Source organism: Sander lucioperca, chromosome 23, assembly GCF_008315115.2.
Source record: "Sander lucioperca isolate FBNREF2018 chromosome 23, SLUC_FBN_1.2, whole genome shotgun sequence".
NCBI classification, from domain to species: domain Eukaryota; kingdom Metazoa; phylum Chordata; class Actinopteri; order Perciformes; family Percidae; genus Sander; species Sander lucioperca.
Window position 1 is genome coordinate 3,887,636 of NC_050195.1, and position 12,500 is coordinate 3,900,135.

Consider the following 12,500-nt stretch of genomic DNA (forward strand, 5'->3'; position numbering starts at 1 on the left):
TCTGGACATGTGAGACTACTGTAACTGTCAGTGTGCCCCCCCCCACCAGCTGCTGTGTCCTGATATATAAAGATTATAATCCCCCCCCGCCCCCCCAATCCTCCAGGATCCAGTTTCTGTCCTCCAGCAAACTTCACTCTTCTGTCCTGAGTTAGTGATCGTTGTCTGATCCTAACTGAGAGATTTAACTCGTTAAACGTTCTCGACCTAAAGCTTCATCTACTCCGCTACCCAGTGGCGCAAAAAGTGGGTATGGCTATATGCGGCCCATATGGGCACAGCACCATGGTGGGCGCCAAAGCGATACTAAAAAAAAAAATGTAAATAAAAATTAAAAATTATTTTTTTGGTATTTTCTATATCTAGCTGCTGTTGTGCGTTTCTAAATCATTTCTGCATTTCCTCAATGTTATATAACATTTTAGAGGTCTAACAGGCTAGAGTAGGCGACCTATGTCATAAGATTCCATCATAGAATGTTTACATAGAATGTTGACATAGAATGTTGAAATAGAATGTTGACATAGAATGTTGAAATAGAATGTTGACATAGAATGTTGAAATAGAATGTTGAAATAGAATGTTGACATAGAATGTTGAAATAGAATGTTGAAATAGAATGTTGACATAGAATGTTGAGATAGAATGTTGAAATAGAATGTTGACATAGAATGTTGACATAGAATGTTGACAGAAGAGGGAGAGTCGCTGAGCCAGGAGGTACGAGTAGTGAGTTGTCGTCTATGGAAAAAAGATGGATAAAGCAAAAAAGCTGTTGGGGGTTGACATGTCACGAGATGGACTGCAGTCAAATAAGTGGATGGTGAGAGGCAACAGGTAGGATTTAAAGTGTGACGTCTGTGCTTGGAGGCTTGCAAATATTCATGTTAACCCTCCTGATGTCCTCGGGTCAAATTTAATCAATTTTTTTTTTAAAGTTTCTCTATCAGAAATTTGGCTTTCTTTCAAACAAATTGTCAAGGAAAGTAACGTGGATGGTTCCATACAGCGGTAAGCACAAGTAAAATATATGACCAGTTCACTACTTTCATTGAATTTGAGTGTTCTATTCAATTTTATAGCATTTGAAAAAAGAAATTACAAAAATGTCGGAAAAAGCTTTAAAAAACGCAGGAAAAAATCGACAAAATGCTGAAAAAAAATCAACAAAAACATCGGAAAAAGTGACAAAATGTTGATAAAAAAAAAAAAGTTCTAATTTAAAATTTTGACCCAGAAAAACAGCAAGTTGCACAGTCGACGACGGGAAGACAACACAAGGGTTAACAGACTAGCTAGCATTTGCTAACACTGTAACAACAATGTAGCAGCCAAATGGGGGTTTACCAGGGAATCATGCATATATTAGCTTCCAAACTTGGAGGCTGGCAAATATTCATGTTAACAGACTAGCTAGTGTTTGCTAACACTAGCAGCTAATGTGGGGTTTACTGCTAGCTTAATGCAAACCAATGTAGCTGATAGCGACAAAAAAAGAGAAAAAAAATCTAATTATTTTTTGAAAAAGTCACATTTTTTAGATAAAATTCTGAATTTTAGAAGATGTCAGTGAATGGTCAACTTTCTCAGGTTTTCGTGTTTTTTTACGTTCTTGATGCTTTTTCCGATGTTTTGTCAGGCAGTAACGTAGTTTTCTGTGAACTGGGAATGTAGATATGACATGAGATGTATATATGACATGAGATGTATATATGATATGAGATGTAGATATGATATGAGATGTATATATGATATGAGATGTATATATGATATGAGATGTATATATGATATGAGATGTAGATATGATATGAGATGTATATATGATATGAGATGTAGATATGATATGAGATGTAGATATGATATGAGATGTATATATGATATGAGATGTAGGCCTATATATGATATGAGATGTAGATATGATATGAGATGTAGATATGATATGAGATGTACATATGACATGAGATGTATATATGATATGAGATGTATATATGATATGAGATGTAGATATGATATGAGATGTAGATATGATATGAGATGTATATATGATATGAGATGTATATATGATATGAGATGTAGATATGATATGAGATGTATATATGATATGAGATGTATATATGATATGAGATGTAGATATGATATGAGATGTAGATATGATATGAGATGTAGATAGATATGAGATGTATATATGATATGAGATGTAGGCCTATATATGACATGAGATGTATATATGACATGAGATGTAGATATGATATGAGATGTATATATGATATGAGATGTAGATATGATATGAGATGTAGATATGATATGAGATGTATATATGATATGAGATGTAGGCCTATATATGACATGAGATGTATATATGACATGAGATGTAGATATGATATGAGATGTATATATGATATGAGATGTATATATGATATGAGATGTAGATATGAGATGTAGATATGAGATGTATATATGATATGAGATGTATATATGATATGAGATGTAGATATGAGATGTAGATATGAGATGTATATATGATATGAGATGTATATATGATATGAGATGTAGGCCTATATATGACATGAGATGTAGATATGATATGAGATGTAGATATGATATGAGATGTATATATGATATGAGATGTAGATATGAGATGTAGATATGAGATGTATATATGATATGAGATGTAGATATGAGATGTAGATATGAGATGTATACATGATATGAGATGTAGGCCTATATATGACATGAGATGTATATATGACATGAGATGTATATATGATATGAAATGTATATATGATATGAGATGTAGATATGATATGAGATGTATATATGATATGAGATGTAGATATGAGATGTAGATATGATATGAGATGTATATATGATATGAGATGTAGATATGAGATGTATATATGATATGAGATGTAGATATGAGATGTATATATGATATGAGATGTAGATATGATATGAGATGTATATATGATATGAGATGTATATATGATATGAGCTGTATATATGATATGAGATGTATATATGATATGAGATGTATATATGATATGAGATGTAGGCCTATATATGATATGAGATGTATATATGATATGAGATGTATATATGATATGAGATGTATATATGATATGAGCTGTATATATGATATGAGATGTAGATATGATATGAGATGTATATATGATATGAGATGTAGATATGATATGAGATGTAGGCCTATATATGATATGAGATGTAGATATGATATGAGATGTATATATGATATGAGATGTAGGCCTATATATGATATGAGATGTATATATGATATGAGATGTAGGCCTATATATGACATGAGATGTATATATGATATGAGATGTAGATATGATATGAGATGTAGATATGATATGAGATGTATATATGATATGAGATGTATATATGATATGAGATGTAGATATGATATGAGATGTAGGCCTATATATGATATGAGATGTATATATGATATGAGATGTATATATGATATGAGATGTATATATGATATGAGCTGTAGATATGATATGAGATGTAGGCCTATATATGATATGAGATGTATATATGATATGAGATGTATATATGATATGAGATGTAGGCCTATATATGATATGAGATGTATATATGATATGAGATGTAGGCCTATATATGACATGAGATGTATATATGATATGAGATGTGGGACCGAAGACCACCCTGATCCTACTTTGACTTTTTCAGTGCTATTGTGTGTGCTTGAGGAGTGAGAGGATTGTATAGATGTGGTTGCTTGGTATGCGAGTCAAAGTCATGGTTTAAATGTTCAGACTGATGTCATGAAGTGGCGTATGTACGACACACCAATCCGTATGCCATTATTGGCGTGTTATCAGCTTTTTAGCGTGTTTATCAACTGACACCGTAGCGAGTAGTATGAAAGGGAGAAAATCTGTGTAGGGAGGTTGGTCGGGGGGGAGGATGGGTAAAACACAAGACTTTCACCCAGGAGACCGGGGATCAGGGTCCCGCGTGGCACGTTTCCTTTCCATGTTTTTTTGTTTTCCTAAACCTAACCCTCGCGATAACACGCCACGTGGCTTTAGAAAGTGGCGTGTATGTTTACGCTGTGACGTTGCAGACTGTCGTCCGCTGTATACAGCGTAGACATACACGCAGATAGCTCAAAAAGCGTCCAGATAACACGCCACTTGGCTTTAGGAAAGTGGCGTGTATGTTTACGTGAAGTCATGATGTCATGTTGAAATATTCAGCTTTTCTACAGATGTGTTTTCTCAAACTTTTTCAGACCAAAAGACCACTTACACAATTAAAAAACTCACGGACCACCGAACTGCAAAAATATCCCCAAAGACAACCCTCTCCCTCCCTCTTCAGCAGAATATTACAAGCCATCGATCCAACTTGTCAGCTGATGGAAACGTAAACATTATTCCTCCGTATTTCCTTCAAACGTCATGCTGATCATTTGGCTCTGAAAGCATTGTCTGTGTTTTTTGTCTGCATGTTTATTAAGCCTGATGTGAGCGCTGGATGTGTTTGTGTCTGTGTGTCAGTTTAATAAAGTTAATTTAAAGTTGTGTGTCTGTGTGCAGCTCAGCAGTCTGCCGGCAGAGATCGGACGAATGAAGAAACTCCGAGTTTTATTCGTCTACAGAAACAGACTGACAGAAGTTCCTACAGAGCTGGCAGCGTGCACGCAACTCGAGGTATTGCTGCTGAATATATGACGGGTCATCAGGGCCATTATTCCCAATCACCTCGCACACATCTGACACGGGAAATCCTTGCTTCTCAGTATTGTGTGTGTGAGTGTTTCAGTTATATGTGATGTAACTGTGAATAATGTCCCTGATGGCCCCTCATACATAACCCTGAGAAGAGTTTTTCTCACACACAGAATCACAGAGGACAGTTGAAAGTGTATACTGCTAATATTATGTTACACTATGCTATAAATACTACTGCTTTCAAATCCAGACACATATATGCTCAGCTGATATATTTAAAACTGTTTTCAAAATTTTTAGGCATTTTTTTTCATTTCTGATGTTTTTTTCTGACTTTTTTGTCACTCTTTCCAACATTTCTGTCTTTTTTTTGTGATATTACGGTGAGTAAAGTTTCTGAACCCTGAGAAGAGTTTTTAATGCTCCTGAAACACCGGCAGACACACGTAGGACAGTTTAAAGTGGCTGTTTAAGTTTGAGTTTAGTTTATTTATGGAAGCGGACAGAGCAAATTAATAAAAAGCATGATTTCCCATGGGTTAAAAAAGCCAGAATTAGCCAAAAGGCTATTTTTCATCTGTAGTCCCCTGCCTTCGATGTTAAAAAAGGCTTTTTAAAATACAACGTAACGGGTGCATTCATGTTTGAAATGTTGACTGTTGTTGGATTGGAATAAAAGAGACGTTAAGTGTACTTTCTGTCTCTCAGGTTCTGAGTTTGGCCAACAACCAGTTGTCCTCGCTGCCCGACTCGCTCTGCAGTCTGACCCGCCTGAAGAAACTCAACCTCAGCCACAACAACATCTCGTACCTCCCGGCCTGCGTCGGCAGCATGAAGGCTCTGGTACGGCACGGCCTTCTGAACCTGGGCCCCGTGTCAGGAAGGAGGTTTAACAGACTCTGGGTCTGACCCTGATCTCTGGGTAGATTTACCCTGAGATGGAAACTCTGAGTTTTCGGTTCCAGAACAGCTGATTTGAGTTCAATCAACTCAGAATAGGTTCACTCAGGGTTAAGCGCGTGCACCACCACTATAAAAAGGCAGCATGAATGGAGCCGTGATACTACGATTCACCATGGTAACAACCACAAACAAACTGGTTGTCAGAAATACTTATGCGCACAAACAGCGAGTTTGAACATGTATTTAGTTTAAAAAAAAGCAACACAGCGGCTGCTATTAAAGAGAGAGAATTGGTGTGGGAGAAAATTACTGCTAGAGTAAATGCGTAAGCATTGACAGAGTATTAATTTCATATTTAATCACAGGTAACCTATAATATTACTGGTGAACGCTGGAATGGTAGTAGGCTACACATACGTATTTCATTTAGGTACAATCCTGCGGGTGAAAAAGTAAGATACTAATCCCATTCTGAGCCTGCAGCACCATGATCATTAACAGAAATATAATTTATAATCATTTAATTCTTTTTAATGGCTCTCACTGGTTTGTGTCCAGGGAACACTACAAAAATGTTTATAAAACATTTCAGAGCGAGTCACACTTTTCTGACAGCTCTGCAGTGGCTTTACTAAAATGCTCCACATCACCAATGTTGTAAAGAAAACTGCCGTTTGCAAAAAAAATAATGTGACACAAAGAATCTGCTGGGATGTAAAAGCATGTCCACGATGGTGGATGTTATGATATGAGGACGGATAACGTCACGAAACCTGCTTTCTGAAATGGACCCCTGGTCAGAAGGGACTCAAACATAGAAAATATCAACAAACATGTCAAAAAAGCCACAAAATAACATTGAAAAAAGTGACAACTATGTGTGTGTTTGTGTGTGTGTGTGTGTGTGTGTGTGTGTGTGTGTGTGTGTGTGTGTGTGTGTGTGTGTGTGTGTGTGTGTGTGTGTGTGTGTGCAGGTGTTCCTCCACCTCTCCTGTAACCGTCTGGAGAATCTGCCAGAGAACATCCGGTCTCTGGTGGAGTTAAAGATCCTCATCGTGGAGGGAAACAGCCTCCACTCTCTGCCCAAAGCCCTCTGCTACCTCACCAGGTAACAGTCTCTCACCTACCTCACCAGGTAACAGTCTCTCTACCTCACCAGGTAAAAGTCGCTCACCTACCTCACCAGGTAACAGTCTCTCTACCTCACCAGGTAACAGTCTCTCACCTACCTCACCAGGTAACAGTCTCTCTACCTCACCAGGTAACAGTCTCTCTACCTCACCAGGTAACAGTCTCTCACCTACCTCACCAGGTAACAGTCACTCTGCTACCTCACCAGGTAACAGTCCCTCTGCTACCTCACCAGGTAACAGTCTCTCTGCTACCTCACCAGGTAACAGTCTCTCTGCTACCTCACCAGGTAACAGTCCCTCTGCTACCTCACCAGGTAACAGTCTCTCTGCTACCTCACCAGGTAACAGTCTCTCTGCTACCTCACCAGGTAACAGTCCCTCACCTGCCTCACCAGGTAACAGTTTCTCACCTACCTCACCAGGTAACAGTCCCTCTGCTACCTCACCAGGTAACAGTCTCTCTACCTCACCAGGTAACAGTTTCTCTGCTACCTCACCAGGTAACAGTCTCTCTGCTACCTCACCACATAACAGTCTCTCTGCTACCTCACCAGGTAACAGTCTCTCTACCTCACCAGGTAACAGTCTCTCTACCTCACCAGGTAACAGTCCCTCTGCTACCTCACCAGGTAACAGTCTCTCTGCTACCTCACCAGGTAACAGTCTCTCACCTACCTCACCAGGTAACAGTCCCTCTGCTACCTCACCAGGTTACAGTCTCTCTACTACCTCACCAGGTAACAGTCTCTCTGCTACCTCACCAGGTAACAGTCTCTCTGCTACCTCACCAGGTAACAGTCCCTCACCTGCCTCACCAGGTAACAGTCTCTCACCTACCTCACCAGGTAACAGTCTCTCTACTACCTCACCGGGTAACAGTTTCTCACCTACCTCACCAGGTAACAGTCTCTCTGCTACCTCACCAGGTAACAGTTTCTCTGCTGCCTTACCAGGTAACAGTCTCTCTGCTACCTCACCAGGTAACAGTTTCTCTGCTGCCTCACCAGGTAACAGTCTCTCTACCTCACCAGGTAACAGTCTCTCTGCTACCTCACCAGGTAACAGTTTCTCTGCTGCCTCACCAGGTAACAGTCTCTCTACCTCACCAGGTAACAGTCAGGAGTGTTTAAAGGCAGTTACACACCAACCAGACGACTGACCGTCAGCAGTAAAGTCAGTCTGACTGATCAGTCTCCCTGAGTTGGTCCAACAAGTTCCTCAGAACACACCGCAGAGACCAGACGTAATACGTCTCCATAACAGCAGGCGGCGCTGATCTGGATTGTCGCCCAAAAATGAAAACCGGCAGCTGATTGGACGAACGCGTCACGTGGGTCTGGCTGCTCCCTGACCATAATGGCGGCTCGTTCAGATTACGATCTCATATTGGACTAAAATAGTTCACCGAAACGTGTTTCTGAAAACATTTGAAGAGAGAAATAGGCCGTGCAGTTGCTGAATCTGTCTTCATTTCAGATCAACAAAGGTCAGTTTAAAAGATTTTACTCAGATTTTGAGAGACTCTAGTCACGCTCATCCCGCTCCCCGTTTCCTGGTTAGCTCTTCACCAATCAGATGGGTCATTGAGTCAGACTGCCGGCAGTGTCTCTGAGCTCGAGTCCAAGTCACGTCTCAAGTCTCTGAGTTCATACACCTGGCCGACACTAAACAGCTGATCTGATCTCTGCAGGTTGGAGCTGCTGAATCTGGACTTTAACGACATCAAGGACGTTCCTCAGGTGTGTGTCACGTTAATTATCTTCACCTCCCTGTGTTTAGGAGACAGGAAGTGTGTAACGTTGTATATCTTCCCCTCTGTTCCAGGAGTTGTTCCGTCTGTCCCGTCTCCAGAGACTTGCCGTCCATCCACTGGATAAAGGGTTGCACCTCGTCCACAACCCGCTGCAGAAACCCGTCAGGGAGGCGCTGGAAGGGGGGGGGCTCAGCAGCCTGTTCAGCTACCTGAGGGCAGGGGGCGGGGCTTATTAACACCTGGGGGTGGGCCTTAACTTTTTTCAGTGTTTCTGGCACTTTTTGGATATTTTTTGTCGCTTTCGTGGCTTCTCTAAGAGCGAAGGGGGGGTGAAGTGTTTCTGAGCTGCTTTTGTGTCACGTTGAAGCAGGAAAGAGACAAACTGTCTGAAACAGTCTCCAGAGTGCTCATAGTTCAGGCCGTGTAGTTTGATAGTTGACCTGAAAACAGACATGAAGGTTAGGAGATTTACCTCTGGAATAAATAATTTTTTGAATAATTTTGTGATGAATAATTTCCTTTTTCTCTGTAAAGAACACATGTTGTGTTCTGGATATTATATATATATATATATATATATATATATATATGTGTGTCTCCCTGTTGAAGTTATTTGTTGAGTTATTGACTGAGCTTCATCTGTTTTACATGAACGTGACCCGTAAATGTATTATAATCAGCTGTGTGTAGTTGCTGACTCTGTCCAGCAGGGGGCAACAGAGAGTCTCATTAAACACCTGAAATATTATTATTAATTATTTCCTTTCTGTGTGAAGAGTTTCTGTTTTATTTATTAATTAAAGCTGCAAGCAGCGATGGACGGGCCCTCGCGCCTCTGCGCGCGTCGGGGTTACTGGTGGACGCCGCTCCTTGTGACCGTGCATTTGCGCGGCACTCAGACACCGCAAATCGTCACCAATGAAAAGGGAACTCCCTGCTGAGTTCAACGATACCTCACACAAGACTCTACCTTAAACGGTTAAAATGTTATGAAAGGGCGTGGCCTGAGTAAGTGGGCGTGGTTACAGTATGGGGGGCGGCTCATTATCACATGTAGACCACACATTATAAGTTTCATTTCCTGTTGCCAGCGGGGGGGCGCTATGACCAAAAGTAAATATTGGCCTGTAGGTGTCCTCAGGCCTGGACCCTTGTCAGTTGTGAGAATTTTCGGGCAGATACGACAACGTAACTTTTCATCTTTAAGGTGTTGGGATGATAGAGACCAAGTTTGAAGTTGATCGGATGAAATCTCTAGGAGGAGTTCGTTAAAGAACGACATGTGGAAATGGGTTTAGGGTATGGCTCCAATAACGTTTTTTGTACATATTGACATGTTACATATGTGTACCACTGCAGGGGCTCAATTTATTTAACATTGTAGGGGGCGCTAGCGAGACATTTTTGTGCGCCTATTCCCGAAACCCTTAAAATACGTAAATTTTCACCAGACTTGATGTGACCGCCAAATTTGGTGAGTTTTTGAATATGTTAAGCCCCTCAAAAAGCCAATTCATTTGGTGTAATAATAATAATAATAATAATAATAATAATAATAATAATATAATAATAATAATATAATAATAATAATAATAATAATAATAATATAATAATAATAATAATAATATAATAATAATAATAATAATAATAATAATAATAATAATTCCTTCAGTTCCAATAGGGACTTAATAAGAAACACTACAAACATTTATACACAAATAGTTTCAGATTTATTAAATAAATTCAGACAGACAGGTTAGAGAGAGAGAGAGAGACAGACAGACAGACAGGTTAGAGAGACAGACAGACAGGTTAGCAAGAGAGACAGACAAACAGGTTAGAGAGAGAGACAGACAGACAGACAGGTTAGAGAGAGAGACAGACAGACAGGTTAGTGAGAGAGAGAGAGAGACAGACAGACAGGTTAGAGAGAGAGAGAGAGAGACAGACAGACAGACAGACAGGTTAGAGAGAGAGACAGACAGGTTAGTGAGAGAGAGAGACAGACAGACAGGTTAGTGAGAGAGAGAGACAGACAGACAGGTTAGAGAGAGAGACAGACAGACAGACAGGTTAGAGAGAGAGAGACAGACAGACAGGTTAGCAAGAGAGACAGAAACAGGTTAGAGAGAGAGACAGACAGACAGACAGGTTAGAGAGAGAGACAGACAGACAGGTTAGTGAGAGAGAGAGACAGACAGGTTAGAGAGAGAGAGAGAGAGACAGACAGACAGACGGACAGGTTAGAGAGAGAGACAGACAGACTGACAGATTAGAGAGAGAGAGACAGACAGACAGAGAGACAGGTTAGAGAGAGAGACAGACAGAGAGACAGGTTAGCGAGAGAGACAGACAGACACGTTAGAGAGAGAGACAGACAGACAGGTTAGAGAGAGAGACAGACAGACAGAGAGACAGGTTAGAGAGAGAGACAGACAGACAGGTTAGTGAGAGAGAGAGACAGACAGACAGGTTAGTGAGAGAGAGAGACAGACAGACAGGTTAGAGAGAGAGAGAGAGAGACAGACAGACAGACAGACAGGTTAGAGAGAGAGACAGACAGGTTAGAGAGAGAGAGAGAGAGAGAGAGAGAGAGAGAGAGACAGCCAGACAGACAGACAGGTTAGAGAGAGAGACAGACAGGTTAGTGAGAGAGAGCGACAGACAGATAGGTTAGAGAGAGAGAGACAGACAGGATAGAGAGAGAGAGAGACAGACAGATAGGTTAGAGAGAGAGACAGACAGGTTAGTGAGAGAGAGCGACAGACAGATAGGTTAGAGAGAGAGAGACAGACAGGATAGAGAGAGAGAGACAGACAGACAGGTTAGAGAGAGAGACAGACAGACAGGTTAGTGAGAGAGAGAGACAGACAGATAGGTTAGAGAGAGAGTGAGACAGGTTAGCGAGAGAAACAGACAAACCGGTTAGAGAGAGACAGACAGGTTAGAGAGAGACAGACAGAGAGACAGGTTAGCGAGAGAGACAGACAGAGACATTAGAGAGAGAGACAGACAGACAGACAGACAGGTTAGAGAGAGAGACAGACAGACAGACAGGTTAGTGAGCGAGAGAGACAGACAGGTTAGAGAGAGAGAGACAGACAGACAGACAGACAGGTTAGAGAGACAGACAGACAGGTTAGCAAGAGAGACAGACAAACAGGTTAGAGAGAGAGAGACAAACAGACAGACAGGTTAGAGAGAGAGACAGACAGGTTAGTGAGAGAGAGAGACAGACAGGTTAGAGAGAGAGAGAGACAGACAGACAAAAAGACAGACAGACAGACAGGTTAGAGACAGAGACAGACAGACAGGTTAGAGAGAGACAGACAGGTTAGAGAGAGAGACAGACAGACAGACTGACAGATTAGAGAGAGAGAGACAGACAGACAGACAGAGAGACAGGTTAGAGAGAGAGACAGACAGAGAGACAGGTTAGCGAGAGAGAGAGACAGACAGACAGACAGACAGACAGGTTAGAGAGAGACAGACAGACAGAGAGACAGGTTAGAGAGAGAGAGACAGACAGACAGGTTAGTGAGAGAGAGAGACAGACAGACAGGTTAGTGAGAAAGAGAGACAGACAGACAGGTTAGTGAGAGAGACAGACAGGTTAGTGAGAGAGAGCGACAGACAGATAGGTTAGAGAGAGAGAGACAGACAGGATAGAGAGAGAGAGACAGACAGACAGGATAGAGAGAGAGACAGACAGACAGGTTAGTGAGAGAGAGAGACAGACAGAAAGGTTAGAGAGAGACAGACAGGTTAGAGAGAGAGACAGACAGACAGACTGACAGATTAGAGAGAGAGAGACAGACAGACAGACAGAGAGACAGGTTAGAGAGAGAGACAGACAGGTTAGTGAGAGAGAGCGACAGACAGATAGGTTAGAGAGAGAGAGACAGACAGGATAGAGAGAGAGACAGACAGACAGGTTAGTGAGAGAGAGAGACAGACAGAAAGGTTAGAGAGAGACAGACAGGTTAGAGA

The 12,500-nt window shown here is 41.0% G+C and overlaps 1 protein-coding gene across 2 annotated transcripts in view; it reads left to right on the top strand.

Annotated features, from left to right (window-relative positions):
* LOC116067076 (leucine-rich repeat-containing protein 30-like) overlaps positions 1-8,759 on the top strand; it is a 13,720-nt gene extending 4,961 nt beyond the window's left edge. Inside the window, exons 4-8 of one of the 2 annotated variants that reach the window (XM_031323391.2) lie at positions 4,569-4,700; positions 5,430-5,564; positions 6,599-6,732; positions 8,448-8,496; positions 8,582-8,759. In XM_031323391.2, the coding sequence (XP_031179251.2) occupies positions 4,569-4,700; positions 5,430-5,564; positions 6,599-6,732; positions 8,448-8,496; positions 8,582-8,746 (615 nt within the window). In that variant the 3' untranslated portion in view covers positions 8,747-8,759. The remainder of the gene's footprint in view (positions 1-4,568; positions 4,701-5,429; positions 5,565-6,598; positions 6,733-8,447; positions 8,497-8,581) is intronic. The other variant, XM_035998200.1, reaches the window with a different exon arrangement.
* The last annotated feature ends 3,741 nt before the right edge of the window (positions 8,760-12,500 follow it).